This window comes from Lycium barbarum, chromosome 4 (assembly GCF_019175385.1).
Source record: "Lycium barbarum isolate Lr01 chromosome 4, ASM1917538v2, whole genome shotgun sequence".
Classification (NCBI taxonomy): domain Eukaryota; kingdom Viridiplantae; phylum Streptophyta; class Magnoliopsida; order Solanales; family Solanaceae; genus Lycium; species Lycium barbarum.
The window spans coordinates 31,054,617-31,072,142 of record NC_083340.1 but is presented as its reverse complement, the minus strand read 5'-3'; the positions used below and the strand labels follow the sequence as shown (position 1 = coordinate 31,072,142).

The 17,526-nt window shown below is 36.6% G+C and overlaps 1 protein-coding gene across 1 annotated transcript; it reads right to left on the bottom strand.

Moving 5' to 3' along the window:
* Positions 1-219: 219 nt before the first annotated feature.
* LOC132635784 (bark storage protein A) lies at positions 220-5,671 on the bottom strand. The gene is made up of 5 exons (XM_060352310.1): positions 5,359-5,671; positions 5,149-5,216; positions 4,906-5,061; positions 2,856-3,107; positions 220-705 (listed from the first exon to the last, which is right to left on the bottom strand). Exons 1-5 carry the CDS (start codon positions 5,579-5,581, stop codon positions 346-348), a joined length of 1,059 nt encoding a protein of 352 aa, XP_060208293.1. The 5' UTR covers positions 5,582-5,671; the 3' UTR covers positions 220-345.
* Between the last annotated feature and the right edge of the window lie 11,855 nt (positions 5,672-17,526).

The window sequence follows — 17,526 nt, the reverse complement described above, 5'->3', positions numbered from 1 at the left end:
GTTTCAAATCCCATTTTTTGGGTAATTTAAGTTGAGTACTCAATGCAACATATATAGAGCTACTCCTTATGGGGGAATTGTTAACTGTGATAAACACAATGTCCTGCATGATTGGAAGTTGATAAGAAAAGAAATTATGCATTAATTATAGGAGTGCTTTACTGGTACGAGGCTTTTGAAGAAAAAACATACGACTTTGACCTCCAGAACAATATCGCATCATACAAATTCCTTCGCGACTTTGCTTATTTTCATACGAATTCCATTGTTAGGGAAATTTACGTACTAGTACACATCAAATTAAAGTTCACTCAAGAAACTTCCATCAAATTAAAATACATAAAATCAGGCATCTTGAAATTTCTTCACAGACAACTGCTTTATGAATTGCACGGTAACTTCAACGGAGTTAGCGGCAGCAAGGGTGATGAAGGTAGCAGCCTCATTCGACTCGGCGGAGCCGCCTCCCGCCATGTCAGAAAGGGCACGGATTACGATGTAAGGTACGTTCTGCTGGTAACAAATGAGAGCCACAGCTGCACTTTCCATTTCAACAGGGCTGACATCGAACTTCTTGTAGATGAAGCTCCTATATGCTGCATTGTCTAAGTATATGCTTGCACTTGTTCCTCTGTGTACTCTTGTTACCTTTGGTGTATGGCTCAAGCATGTTGTTGCGTTTAAACACTTTTCTAGTTTCAAACCCTAGTTACACAAACATTAATGTTGAGACAAACATAGTTAATTAACTTAAAAAAATGTCTTCTATTTAACGGCTTAAGCTTTTAAAAAAAATGATCACATACTTTAATATGATACTAGAGTAGGTAGAAGTCATACATCCAAATCTTACGGGTGAAAAGCGTGTAGAAATACAATATAATTAAGTAATAAAAAAAATAATAGATGTAATTTTACTAACAACTTAACTTTGTAGATGGGATGACAAATGGTTTTTTTTTCCAAGAATAAAAGCATTAAGAAATTGTCTCACAAAATAATGGAAATTACAAAAGAAAAGAAAAAAATTGATGAAGTCCACTAACACATAAAAATAAGTAATTATTAACTAGCTACGTATTATCTTATTGCCGAGTGCCGACACACGAGTTACTGTTGAAGATGAATCAAGGTTATCATCACGTCCATTTCAAATTGATGTCCTACTTTCCAAAAATATGCTGAGCGACAAAGAAAAAAGACAACACCGATAATTATTTTGCAAGTATTTCTTGAGAAGAGGATTGATGGAGTACTTATTTTAATTTGTAATTAAGACTAATGTTTCTTTTTTTATAATTTTTTTATTTTATTATTATATAGAGGATAGGGAAAGAGAAAATGGAGAAGAAATTATAACGTGGGGATTCGAACCCTCACCAACAAGGTGAGAGTTCAAGTAGGCAACCACCAACTGCTACTAAGATCCCTAAAATTAATTAAGACTAATCAGCCCCACCATGGGCCCTCTCTTTTTCATTAACTACTCTCAAGTGGAGTATTTAACAAAAATATATAATTATCGTTTAAACTTTTTCTACCCTACCACGAATTAACAAACTTAATGTGTACCGTGACCCCCTTAAATAATTGTTACAAACCATCCACGCACATCATCAATTAAATATTGTACTACTATTATAAACCCCACTATAAACCTGTCAATTGGGCTGGGTCGGCCCGAGCCAGGCCCAGCTTGCCCGGCCCATAATCGGCTCGGAACGGAACTCGGTAAGAGGGTAGTGAGCTGGGCTAATGGAACAATTTAAGGGGTTGAGCCGGACATGTCATGTAGCACAATAGCCCGACCCACCATCAAGCCCGGGTTCTGGCCCACCGGGGCACCTGCCCGGCCCATCAACATTTTTTTTTTTGAATTAATAAAGGAGATTTTTACTAGGTGCAACACATTTATACTGTTTAGTAAAGCAAATGGCACATATATATATATATATATAATAAAATTCTGCATTGATTGATAATTAAATGAAATCCCAGGGGATGTGGGATTTCATATTTTGTTCCTTTTTTCAACGTACACTAATTATTCTCTTTGTATGTTTATTTTAAGAATACTTAATTAATGTAAAGTGGATATATAGATATTGATTTATTTGTAGACTTAGAACTAATAAATATTATACTATGCTTAATATATATTGCTACTACGCCATTTACACTTGCAATATACTATTTCTAATATACAATTTACATACATACAATAGTTAATATATAATTAACAAATTTATAAGCTGGTTAAATAATATGTATAGAAAATAATAAAGCAGTTATGTTTCCAATATAAAAATAAAATTAAAAATAAATATAATAGAAAAGGAAATTAACAAATTGCCCACATTTTTCCACGCCCCAAAAAATGAATGAATTCATGTCCCTATTTTTTAGGCTAGGAAAAGGGTTCCTATTAATTAGGAGACAACCGTTTCTTTCATTTTTTAAGGACACGAAAAAGGGAATTTGTTTAGGTTGGAATTTTGAGATAATATATGGAAGAATGAATTGTATTTATAGATTGAAAATAGGACCAAAATATAATTTAAGGAACTTGATGGTTAAAACAAAATTGGCAACAACTAGATTTTAAAGTATCAAATTTAATAAATTTTAGTATTAAATTTTTTTTAAAAATAATTAAAATCCAACCCGGCCCAATTAGCTCGCTATCTAACCCTACCCGGGTAGGAGGCTGCGCCGGACACCCTTTCCCACAAACCCGGGCTCCAACCCGGCCCCTTAACTATGACCCGGCCCAGCCCGTTTGACAAGTAAGCAAATATTGTTGATCATATGAATACTTTAGACAAAACAAAATTGTACTACATTATATAATTTACCTCGAGGTTCTTGGCAATTGCATAGTAATGAGAGTCAACAGGGACCCAAAAGATATGCTGTCTTTCCTCGGGAGTGCCAAAAACAGGAAATACTTCTTCAGGTTGATACCATACATTGTTAAGAAGATTATTATTTGAGTTGCAATTTGTCACATTCACTGCGTATTTGGAAAACTTCAAGTATCCAATATCTCGAGTGTAATCTCCGTTCACCTCAAGGGGTAGTTCATTCTCAGGGCCATCTCCATATCTCTGCATGCAGAAATTTATTTGATATATAAGTTTGACTTTTATCAAATTAAATTCAGTACGTAATTAAATGGAACAACCAAAGACTTTTTAACTTAAACTAAATTTTCTTCTATTATTGGATGCTGTTTTTCTTTTGCACAATTTCAATATAAGTAAAGTTCAAACTTTTGAAAAGAAGCCGTTGAGAGGTAAATGTACAAAACATAACTTAGAATTCAAAACTTTCTTTTCAATTAAAACATGCAAAATAAATGTAACACTAATGATCGTATGAGAAAACGCCTTCAGGGGTACCCGCGCAATCAAATCCGATGCTGGGCCAAACTTTCAAAATATGGTTATTTTAAAACGTGTTTTATGTTTGAAGTGTCTCGAAAAGAGTGCTTTTAGGAATTAGCAGTTTGTGTTTGACTAATCAAAAAACACTACCGTCAATATTAGAACAGTACTTTGTGCTTGACCAATATTCCAAAAGTGCTTTGTGGAAAAATACCATTTTTTTAGCTAATGAGAAATATTAGCTTCGATACTGCTCAAAAACATATATATTTTCTTTATTAAAAGTTTGGTCAACCACTTCAACTTTCTGAAATTATTTAAAAAGCACTTTGGGCTTCCCAAATACTTAACCTACAGCATTCACTAATCCATTTGTGAAGGAAGATTTCTACAAGAACGTAACCTCTTCGAGACCAAAACTGTTGGAGCTCGTACAAAATAGAATTTGATTACGCACGTGAACTTTGCTTCTACGTCTTCATATGTTTTAGCTATACCAATATTGACTTTTAATAGTCCAAAGTTGCTTGTAATGAGATAAGATTTGTTGACTTTGTCCGATCCAAATAAGCTTCTTCTTTCTTCTCTTATTCTTTTTTCCAAAGTTGGAATTAATAGACTTTTATATTAGATAAGGATAATTAGTATATCAATATAGGCAGAAACGAATTCAGGATTTCAAGAGGATGAATTCACTATTTCGTTTAAGATAAGATATAAAATTTTATAGTAACGTCAACTTGGCGAGCAAAATGTTAAAAGTTGCTTAGAAATTTAAAAAAGAAAGACGTAAAAATGCATTTAGTAGGGTTCAATCCCGCGGCAAGGGATTAAACCCAGCACTTAACCAGTGCTCCATTCAATCTTATTTGAGCATGTATTCCTTTAGTTAATATTAGATATATTTTGAGGATTATATACATAATATACCAAGTTTAGTCGGATGATCATGAATTCACGTGACCCATCTTTTATACATAAATTTGCCCCTGAATGTGGGGATAACTAACATATTTAGGCAGCCGGCTAATTAAATTTTGTCCACCTAGCTACAACAGTTTTTAACCATCGATTGCTGGTTACTCACAATATAATCAACGTATAATGTGTACACACTAATGCACACAAATTATATATTGATTATGCATTGCATACACGCTAAAATTTATAAGAAATAAAGACCAGGCCTATTTTTTGCTGTGATTTTTACCAGGCTGTTGTGTAGTGTAAAAATCCCTAAATTAAAATGTTGGAAAAGTAGCTACCTGCCCATTCCAAAGAATAAATCGTCTTTTTAACCCAAAAAAAATTGGAATTAATAGACTTTGTATACTCTATTATATAGGGATAATCAATATACAATGTAGGGATACCTAACGTTTCTAGGGAGACGCTAGGTGCAACTATATGTAGCCACCGGTGTATAAAACGGTGTATAAAAAAGTGTGTAACTAGTGTATAATGTATACACGCTGATTATACACTGCATACTGGCTAAAAAGCATGGAAAATTAGGTACCTGCCAATTCCAAAGAGCAGTATGTGCCCAGTATTGAGGAATTGCAACATCTCCAATATGGAGAGATGGGTTTGCATTTCCTGCAATTCCATAGTGCACCACTCCTTTAACCTTGAACAGAGCTAACAACAGCTGTGTTGTTATTCCTGCATTTAGCTGAAAGTAATGCAAAAAATAAAAATAAAAATGAGGACATACGCACAACTAATTTCACAATAAAAAGGAAAGATAAAAAATACATACCATGGCAAGTCCGGTCATAACCAAAACGACGGGCTGTTTATCAATGTATCCAAACTGAAATCTCCTCCCTTAGGATGATAAACGAGGGAAACGTTCGATAAGCAAGTGATCGAATAAAAGAGAGAAAAAAAAAAACATACGCACGGATCATGTTAATAATGAAAGTATAACTTATAGGGAAAACATTAAGTTTATGATTATATTAATTACCTGCATAATCAATGGTAAGGTTACTAGGTTTGTAACTAGGGTGTTTAAGAAGAGGGTTCATCTCAAATAGATTAGGAATGACCAATCCCAAGTAAGGGCCTTTTCTATTAGCCATATCAATCAATTTTCTAGTTTTTCCACTTATAGCACCATTTGCTTCTTCTAGGGAAATTAGCACCATGAAAGGCAAAACCAATGCCAAAAAAAGCTTGGAAACTGCCATGGTACTGTATTTGGTACACAATTTGACAAGTTGATCAGAGGGGACTTTGTGGAGCTAAAGAGAATAGTATTATTAAGTTGAGAAGGGAAAACAAACAGAACCCTCATATTTATAGTTATTAGTTGCGTTGCATCTGTTAACTAATAATTATACTACTTTCAACCACTTTTAACCCATACCTATTTTCAACCCAATTTTAACCCTTGCTTTTATTTTGAACGCATGACTCATTTTTGACTCATGCTCACTTTCAATGCACCGGGCTCCAATAATTTTAACCCGTGTTCACTTTTAACGCATCGGGATCCAATTTTCAATCAATACCAATTTTTAACCAATACTTGTTTTAATCCATACAAATATTATCCCTACCTATTTAGAACCATTTCAAGCATCAATATAGCTTGAATGCTCCACAAATCTTCATTGATGAAAAGTGAAAATCATCACAATTGGCCAGTGAAGATGAAATTAAAAAATAATTTTACACAACCTTCAAGAAGAAGGAGAAGAATCAAGTTTTCAAACTCAAATTGGATACACCAACTTCACTTTGAGGGGGAATGTTAAAATTTACGTTTCTTCTACTTTATGATGTAATTGATGGTAGAAAGATTTACTTCCTTTTTAGTCTAGAAATATTCTAGAACATTTAGTTTCCTTCTAAGTTTAGTTACTACACTAATTATGAAATATTTAGTTTCCTTTTAGTTTGGTATCTATAAGGAAAATAATATATTTTCTTTTATTTTATTCTCTTTATTTATCTATAAATATATAGAGACGTGGTCTTTTATTTTTCGATACAAGAAACAATATAATGAATTAATGCAATGAGTTTTCATTCATTCTCTCTTCGATTTTCTCTCTAGTTTTTTCCGTTCCATAACAGCATCATCCATCAAAACAGCACCTCTACTCATGGATATTACTTAAGTTTTGTATAGCAACACTAGTTTTATGGCATGATACACGACATGACACTAGTTTTATGGCATGATACACGACATCCCCCTTTTGATAGCTTTGACCCTCTTGAACGCTGTTATAGGTGCATCACAGTGAAGAAAATCTAAAATCAGCTTATAAGAGAGTACTTTTTAACCATTATAATAGCCACATAATGATATACAATACTGTTTTTTATTTGTTCCAACCGTATATTTCTTCTTACTTCTTAATATGTTAATATAGCACTAAACATTCAAGTTTTCCTAATAACACTAAATCTTGTACTGCTGCGTATTAAGCTTATACATAATATATTATTTCCAACAAAAAAAAAAAAAGAGCAAAAAAAACCAACAATGACAACACAAGAAAGTAGAAATAAAAATTATCAGAGAAATAAAAATTATCAGAGTTGAGTATACTATGAGTATATATGTTTGATCTGTTTTATTGTAAGCTATTTCTGAATAATTAATTACTCTATGCACAAAGTAAGTAAAGATTACGAGAATATCTAGGGTATTTTCCTTCTTATTTGTGCAAGAGAACTTAAGATACTACACCTTTATTTTCTTAAATTTAGTTTAAAAAAAGTGAAGAACAAAGTCAACTCAATTATACTACAAGAAAACAAGCATTTTGCCGTGGTTCAAGGACAATCCTATAATTAAATTGAGAAATAAGTTTAAGTTGCACAAGTCTGTTTCTTGAGGTGTTTTATCAATTTCTTTCCATTTATATCTGTTGAACCGCTGTTAAAATTTCTTTTTCGTCGGGTAAACAAAGTGCCACCAATTGTCCACTTTTCTTCTTCGTTGGCATTTTCTTTCTCTTTCCTTTTTTTTTTCTCCTTATTTTCTGTTTTTCATCTTCTTTGAAACCAATTTTATTAAGGGAAAAAGGTTAAAAATACCCCCTTACTTTGAAAAAAGAACTAAAAATATCCTTCGAACTTATTTTGAGTCAAAAATACCCTTCTCATCATTAAAGTTTTCAAATATACCCCTATCTTGACGGAAATAATCCCTCAAAATAACCCGAAATCGTTTTTTAAACCCACTCCATCATTTAAACCTGACCCAACTAAATAATAACTCATAAGATATCTTTATTCCCCCAATACGTAGGTATGAAGTTTAAGGAAATTGGGGAAATAAGGGGATATTATGGGTTATTATTTAGTTGAGTCGGGTTTAAATGATGGAGCAGTTTAAAAAATAATTTCGGGTTATTTTGGGAGATAATTTCCGTCAAGACATAGTATATTTAAAAACTTTAAGGTGGGACCCATTTTTTTTGTTTTGTTTTGTTTCGATCGATAAAAAGAAGGGGAAATTATTGGAGGTAACAATGAAGTATGACAGGATGTTCGGTTAACGATACTCTAAGATGAAAGGATTACTAAAAATTAAAAACATATTAACCAAATAGATTGCTAAATCAATAACTTTTTTTCTGTTCAGTTTATCGGTTAAATTAATTTTTGCACACCCCTAAATTCAGGATCTACTTTGATGACATTTAGGACTTTGAATTCTCGGGTGTAGAATGTAGCAACTTTGAATTGAATATATACTAAAAGAAAAAGAAAATTCTTATGCAGCAACTTTGAATTGAATATATACTAAAAAAAAAAAAAAAAGAGAATTCCAATAAATTTTCTAAGGTGTTTTTACTTTTAAAAGTATCCTACATTCATTTTTGGTTATCAATTTTTACATTAAAAACTTTTCTTGAGTGTCAATTATTTTCTTTCAAACTTGTACGGAGTTTAACTGATTTTTTAAGAAAAAGTTGAAAAGCTTAATAATAAAACGGAAGAATATCTTAAAAAAATTTAATCCGCATATAATAGAATTGGTTTTAAAATTGATGAAAAAAAAGAAAATGAAAAGAAAAAAAAAAGAGTAAAGAGAAATGATTGAAGAGGAAGAAAAAACCGTTGAAAAAGAAAGGAAGAGCATCACGTGGTGAGGCCCGCATTATAATTATAATAAAATATTTCCTTACCCAACATGTCATATATATGCCTCACACATTGTGATTTCTTTTTTTCGAGATGTACTATATATTTGTGATAATAAAAAATCTGAGGTAGATCAAAATTTAATACTCGTAATAATTTATCCTCTTCAGGACCCATTTTTTTGTTTTGATTGATAAAAAGAAGGGGAAATTATTGGAGCTAACAATGACGTATGACAGGACATTCGGTTAACGATACTCTAAGATGAAAGGATTACTAAAAATTAAAAAAAATATTAACCAAATAGATTGCTAAATCAATAACTTTTTTTTCTGTTCAGTTTATTAGTTAAATCGATTTTTGCACACTCCTAAATTTAGGATTTACTTTGATAACACTTAGGACTTTGAATTTCTCGAGTGTAGAATGTAGCAACTTTGAATTGAATATATACTAAACGAAAAAGAAAATTCTTATGTAGCAACTTTGAATTGAATATATACTAAAATAAAAAGAAAAAAAAAGAGAACTCCAATAAATTTCCTAAGGTGTTTTTACTTTTAAAAGTATCTTACATTCATTTTTTGTTATCAATTCTTACATTAATTTTTTTTTTGAGTGCCAATTATTTTCTTTCAAACTTGTACGGAGTTTAATTGATTTTTTAAGAAAAAGTTGAAAAGCTTAATAATAAAACGGAAAAATATCTTAAAAAAATTTAATCTGTGTATAATAGAATTGATTTTAAAATTGATGAAAAAAAAGAAAATGAAAAAAAAAAAAAAAGAGGAAAGAGGTGAAGAGGACGGAAAAAAAACGTGGAAAAAGAAGAAACAGACGAAGAGCATAAAGTGGTGGGACCCGCATTCTAATTGTAATAAAATACTCCCTCACACATCATGTCATATATATGCTTCACCCATTATGAATTTTTTTTCGAAATGTACTATATATTTGTGATAATAAAAAATCTGAGGTAGGTCACAAGCTAATACTGGTGATAACACGTCCTCTACAGGACTTTTTTTGTTTTGTTTTGTTTTGTTTTGTTTTGATCGATAAGGAGAAGGGGAAATTATTGGAGGTAACAATGACTTATGCAAGGACGTTTGCTTTCAACTGTTTTCCTTTCTTGTGATCCTGTGGAAACTCTTTCATTTACAATTAAGAGTAGCTAAACATTTTTTTTTTGTGTGTGTACTAGAAACCTGTTTGTCTGGAAGATCTAAAAATGTCAGTAAGAAATTAAACGAAAGAACACCTAGTATTAGAAATGAAATGTAATTAGGAGTGAATAGGATATTGAAGATTCTTATAGCTGATCCTAAACAGCTTGCAATTGAGGTGCGATTGTAAAGTTGAATTTGTATCATGAATTGACCAACTTACCAGTAGACAACATTCAGCAAATCCTGAACCCAAAAATAGGGACAATTTCATATATGGTCATCCAAGTATAGTAAATTACTTGCTAAAGTCACTTATTTTTATTTTGTATCAATAAAGTCACTCAAGTTAAATCACTTTATCCATAAAGTCACTATAGCTAGAAAATTAAAGGGATATATAATTGTTGAGATCAAAATAGTCAGGGCGTCATAAAAAAGATGACAAAGAAAACTATAAAAAAGACTTTATTATATGATATGAGTTTGGTCAATTGACCTACACATGATAATACTAATATAAAAATATATTCTAAAACTATTGAGAGAATAAATCTCCTCTTAAGCAAAATTCTCTAAAGGACTACATTATTGATGCTTTTGTGTTTTGCATGAGAAGAATGAATCCTCTATTTATAGAAGTCCAAAAACTTCTCCTCCAAGAAAAGGGATAAATATGGTAGAATCCTTTTCCACAAAGAAAACACTTTTTACCAAGAAATCCTTTTTTAATTAAACATAATTATGGTAAAATTCAAATAAGGCAGTAAATTCAGGGCAAACCCTAACAAATCTCCCCTTGGCCTGTATTTTCTGGCAAAATAATCTTTATTTTTCATTTTCATATAATCTTCATCACTGCTGCTTGCCATGGTTAAAAATATTATGATTTAAAAATTGGTTTAAAATTATTTTTGCTTTACTTTTAAAGATGCAACAGTAAAGATGTTGAAAATATGGTTGAAAATTTATCACCACATGTAGTACTCTGGACAAAAACTTCATTATCGTGAAATTGATTACAGCTTGATTTGAACACGCCTTGAACCTGTCTTCAACCCCATAAACCATTGGCTGAACCATCGGCTTTGATACCATTTGTTGGGATCGAAATAATTAGGGTGTCATGCGGAAGCTATCAATTGCAAACCTTGAATGACGATAAATCAGAAGATAAAGAAAACTATAAAAAGGACTTTATTATATGATATGAGTTTGGTCAATTGACCTGCACATGATAATACTAATATAAAAAAATATTCTAAAACTATCTCGGACCTCTCATACTCCACCCATTTTAGAGGAGCACGAAGAAGCCTCAGCTCCAGCTCCAACACCCCCAGTTCCTCCATCGGATGCCTCAGGCCAGGAGATGAGAGAGGCCATCCTTTTGCTGACCCAGTTAGTAGCTGCTCAGGCTCAGCGATAGGGTGCGGGCCATGGTGATAGGGGTCAGAGCAAGAGGGCCAGGCTTTCAGGGTTTGACAGTGAGTTCAGAGATGGCCCAAGGCAGCAGTTCTCTAAACGCTCAGCTCATTCAGCAGCTAGCGCACATCCACGGTTTCCTGGACCCAGGTTTGATAGACCCACTTATTCTAGGCCAGCTCAGAGTTCCAGAGTTCCCAGTTCTTAGATTAGGAGTGGTTCCAGTCAGATGAGACCACCTATACCACGATGTACTCAGTGTGGTAAGTTGCATTGGGGACCGTGCCGATTGGGTTTAGATGTTTGTTATGCCGGAGGTCGGCCAGGCCATATCAAGCGTGACTGTCCATAGATAGGTGGTAGAGGTAGGGTCTAGCCCACAGGATCAACAACTAGTTTTTCCTCATCTATATGCCCTCCAGGGCAAGGCTCACAGACACCAGCAGGCCGTGGCAAGGATCGAGGAGGAGCGTCCGGTTCGAGTGGTCCTCAGCATCATATCTATGCACTAGCTGGGCGACAGGATCTTGAGTCTTCCCCTGATATTGTCACAGGTATATTATCAGTATTCTCTTATGACGTATATGCATTGATTGATCCGGGTTCTACATTATTGTCACGACCCAGCCCCGTGGGCCGCGACTGGCACCCTACCTGGGTACCCAGACCGAATCGCACATTCATTTGCAAATCCAAACTTATTTCATAATTTTTCGAAATCATATCGAACATAATTTATATCAAAATATGTCTTAAGCGGTCGTGCCAAATCAAAATATCATATCAAATACAAACTGAGCGGCGGAATGGACATCGCCGGTCAAAAGTGCAAATATAAGCATAAGGGCCATTTGGGGCCAGCATAACAAACAGACCGCCTTAAGACCAGAAAACGGAATCAGACAAACATACATAGGACCCTCGCCCCCCACATATATGACTACAGGCCTCTACGAACTCAAAACAAAGACATATGGCGAGACAGGGCCCCGCCGTACCCAAATAGTCAAATATACCGAATATATACAAAGCAAAAAGAGTCTGTACCAAAAGTGGACTCCGGATCAAATAGGAGTACTCCGGAATAGCAAGAAGTGAAGCCTACTGCGGAGGATCACCGATGTCTGTACCTGCGGGCATAAAACGCAGCCCCCGAAGAAAGGGGGTCAGTACGAAATATGTACTGAGTATGTAAAGCACGGAGTACAGAAATATGGATCAAAACGAAAGCAAATCAGGTAACAAAGTGGAATACAAATCGGTATGTTAAAATCCGTATCAAGATCATATACGTATATATAATGCAAACGAAATCATACAAACGCTTAGGAACGTGGTCGCCACTCCGACGCTGGCGCCACACACAGCATAACACCAGAAGCTTTCAAATCTCCGTACATCCCCGAACACAAACATAATCATAGGTGAGCGTATCGCATCACGAGCCATATCACAGCATAACTCCAGACGGAACCCGGCCCTATGGCGAAGCCTCGGGAACCGTAACACAGCATACAGCCGAATTATTATAAGGCGCACGAATCATAACCGGCCCGGGAACCGGTGAACGAAGTCATCATAAGGCACGAGCGGAGTCGTGAGCAAACAAATGCAATCCATATTTCAAAATAGCCTTTCAAAACTTAGTAGTCTCATAAGTCATTTCATAGTACAAAATAATCGAATACTTAGTCGATACAAAGTTTCATTTCACAAAACGTTTCCAAAATATTACGTATGGCTCAAAACGTGACTTAGCATATCACAATATTCAAAACATAGCCCATAGCAGAACGTTTCAAAATCAAAGGGTTCATATCAAATCTTATTCCAAAGGAGAGCCCGATAGGACAAATAGGGCGTCTCGGGGTTAGCGGGCCCACCTCGAGTCAAATTGAGGTGGCGAACATAATTCACGAACATTAACAGGCCAAAGGGTCATACATAATCATTACCAGGTGACCCGATCACATTTCGATAGGTTTCGGACGATTGGTGGCATTCTAGCCAAAATAGAGCCCTTAGGCTTCAATCGAATTGAATGAATAGTAACTTTTCTGTGGATCGGGTTTCGAGGAGCAGAAATGCTCCGGAAGTTCCAATATTCACCTAGCATACTAAGACATGCCAAACGAAGAAGTGGGAAGCTTTACATACCTTACAGACGTCGTATGCTCTCCCAAAAGTCAAGTCCCGTTTCGTCTAAAATCTGCAAATGGTCAAAGTTACCAATTGAGATTCTTAGGCTTAAAAATGCCTTTAACTTCAATTTTGCCTACCGAAATTTCGGCAGCATTTCCCCTATAAATCTAACATCCCCGAGGCTTAGCTCGGCTCAAAATACATCAACCACAACAACCCACACGTCAACAAACAACACAAACAACAATCAAACCATTCTAGCTTCAAGTTCTACTTTGTTATCTAAGTTGGCAACTTTCATTCAAACTTTCAAAACTCCAATTCTAACTCTACATAATCGAATCATTTCTACATTCAAACTTATACAATCACATCCTAACTACAATCCAAGCCATACACGAAATTACACCAAAAATCCATTATTTTCCAGAATTCTTTAAAACATCAAAATTCACGACGAACATTCTAATTCACGTCGTTTCATTCCGAATTCATTAACATCATTACAACTCCACATCTAAAGTCTCTAGCACCCAAAATATACAATGATATACATAGTGATACCGAAGGTATATGCTTTCCGATAATATCCAAAATCATTTTTCAACGCCAATTTCATTCATCAATCAATCATTTACGACATAAGGGTCACAACAACACACTATACCAACTTAAACAAGATCAATTCACATCATGTTTCCTCCCTATGGCTCACGGCCAACACCCACGGCTTTCTATTTACATCAAAATTACGGGATTCTCGTCTATTTCCAATCCTTAACATATTCATATCAATTCTAGAACATTAAAGGGGCAAAATTCTCACCTTTTCTTGAAACCCCGACTTGCCGCAAACGTAGTTCTTGTGCCCAACTAATTATACCCCGTTGAAGAGGGTCTTGAGCACTTCACAACTATGGGAAGAACAAGAATTTTTTATTACTACAAAGCTTGGAAATTTTTTTTCTCCTTTTTCTCTAGCTACGGCCGAGAGCTCTATTTGGTTGGTGTTCTTCAATTTGATTTTTGATCTTGAAAATTCTAAGTGTGTAGTGATATTTATCCACATAATTGATCATGTGCATAGCACATGATCACTAAGGAAGAGGCTTGGGCCTATAGACATGGCCGGCCACTTCCATTGTTTGGGCCTCAATTTTGGGTCATAATTTTCCTTGGCCCAATTAGTTAAAGCCTCGTTTTGTAATTCCCGAAATCTATTTCCAAAATTCCGAATTTACCCTCGGCCTTTCCCGATGTCTTAGCATTAAAGATTCCACAACCAACATAGTCACATTTACTAAAATCAAATTATGTCCTTCTAACACCCAAGTCGTAATTATTTCTCGATTTCCAATTATACGAAAACACGGGACATAACATTCTCCCCCCCTTAAGAACATTCGTCCCCGAATGTTAGATTAATCTTATAAGGTCTTATGATCAAGGCAGGAGTGTCCCTTTTTAATAATGACATACATAATTCATTTTATCAATCCACACAACAAACTGAAAAAAGAAATTAGATTACCTGTGGATGTCGGAAACAAGTGGGGATATTTCTTCTTCATCTCGTCCTCCGCCTCCCAAGTCATCTCCTCCCGATTATTGTTGCGCCACAGGACTTTGACGGAGGGCACCTCTTTAGTGCGTAGTCTCCGCACCTGTCGATCCAGAATAGATACAGGCTGCTCGTCATAAGATAACTGCTCCGTCACCTGAATGTCATCAACTGGGAATATCCTGGAAGGATCACCAATGCATTTCCGCAACATAGACACATGAAACACCGGGTGTACGGCCTCCAAGTCGGATGGTAAGTCTAGCTCATAGGCGACCTCGCCTATCTTTCGCACGATCTGATACGGCCCAATGTACCGGGGGCTCAACTTACCTTTTTTACCGAATCTCATGACACCCTTCATGGGCGACACCTTCAGGAATACCCAGTCGCCAACCCGGAACTCTAACGGTCGACGTCGTCTATCTGCATAAGCTTTCTGTCGACTCTGAGCAGCCAATAATCGTTCTCGAATAAGCTTTACCTTATCTACAGCTTCCTGGATCACATCTGGCCCAATCAGCTTAGTCTCGCCCACGAAAACCAACCAATAGGAGATCTGCATTTCCTGCCATACAGGGCTTCATACGGTGCCATCTGGATGCTGGAGTGATAACTGTTATTATAGGCAAACTCAATAAGCGGCAAGTGATTATCCCAGCTGCCCCTGAAATCAATAATGCAGGCCCGCAACATATCTTCGAGCGTCTGAATAGTGCGCTCGGCCTGCCCGTCGGACTGAGGGTGAAAAGCTGTACTAAGGCTCACCTGAGTCCCTAATCCCTCCTGAAATGACCTCCAGAAATTAGCTGTAAACTGGGCACCTCGGTCAGTAATAATAGATATAGGGACTCCGTGAAGTCTGACTATCTCTCTGATATACAATCTGGCATAGTCCTCAACCGAATAAGTAGTCCGAACCGGAAGGAAATGGGCTGATTTCGTCAGCCTGTCAACAACAACCCAGATAGAGTCGTACCTGCATGGAGTGCGCGGTAATCCAACAACGAAATCCATATTAATCATCTCCCATTTCCAGGCTGGAATTTCCATCTCCTGCAATAATCCACCGGGCTTCTGATGTTCGATCTTAACTTGCTGGCAGTTCGGGCACTGACTAACAAACTCAGCAATATCTTTCTTCATGCCGTCCCACCAATACAAACACCTGAGGTCTCGATACATTTTAGTGGAACCAGGATGAACAGAATACCGTGCATTATGGGCCTCGCCCATAATCTGCCGCCGTAAGCCCGCAACGTCTGGTACACAGAATCTGCCGTCATATAATAATACCCCGTCAGGCGAGATCTCAAACTGAGTCTTTGCTTTATCAAGGGCCACATCTCTGTACTGAATCAAAAGAGGATCCTCAAACCGGCGCTGCTTTACCTCCTGAATAATAGATGACTCAGCAACTGGACGAACAGAAATCCCAGAATCTCCAGAATCCACCAAACGAACTCCGAGGCTGGCCAGCTGATGAATATCGCGAACCAAATCCCTCTTATCAGATGGAACATCAGCCAGACCGCCCACGGACTTGCGGCTAAGCGCATCAGCTACCACGTTGGCTTTCCCTGGGTGGTACAGAATATCGACGTCGTAATCCTTTAGTAACTCAAGCCATCTCCGCTGTCGCAAATTTAGCTCCTTCTGCTTAAAAATATACTGGAGACTCTTATGGTCCGTATAGATATCCACATGGACCCCATATAAATAATGCCGCCAAATCTTCAAGGCATGAATCACCGCGGCCAACTCAAGGTCATGAGTGGGATAGTTCTTCTCGTGCGGTCTGAGCTGCCGGGAAGCATAGGCTATGACTCGACCGTGCTGCATCAATACACATCCTATCCCAATACCAGAGGCGTCACAATAGACAACATACCCGTCAGATCCCTCTGGAAGAGCCAGAACTGGTGCTGTAATCAATCTCTCCTTCAGCATCTGAAAGCTGCGCTCGCAGGCATCCGACCACTGGAATTTTGCTGCTTTCTGGGTAAGCCTCATCAGTGGTGCTGAAATAGAAGAGAAATCCTCCACGAACCTGCGGTAATACCCAGCCAATCCAAGAAAACTGCGCACCTCTGTCGGTGTAGTAGGCCTGGGCCAATTCTGCACAGCCTCAATCTTCTGCGTGTCAACCCGAATACCATCTGCGCCGACAATATGGCCCAAGAATGCCACAGAAGTCAACCAGAACTCACACTTAGAGAATTTAGCATATAACTTCTGCTGACGGAGGATGCCAAGTACCGTCCTCAAATGATCTGAATGCTCCTCGGCTGATCGCGAGTAAATCAGAATATCATCGATAAACACAATAACAAACATATCCAGAAAAGGCCGAAATACTCGGTTCATCAGATCCATAAATACTGCTGGAGCATTAGTCAGCCCGAAAGACATAACCCTGAACTCATAATGCCCGTACCGGGTCCTGAAAGCAGTCTTCGGGATATCTGACTCCCGTACTCGCACCTGATGATAACCAGAACGCAGATCTATCTTTGAAAAATGTCTAGCACCCTGCAGCTGGTCAAACAAATTATCAATCCGGGGAAGGGGATATTTATTCTTAATAGTCACCTTATTCAGCTGCCGGTAGTCGATACACATCCGCAATGACCCATCTTTCTTTCTGACAAACAGTACCGGCGCTCCCCAGGGTGATGTGCTGGGTCTAATAAAGCCCTTATCCAGCAAATCTTTCAGCTGCTCTTTCAACTCC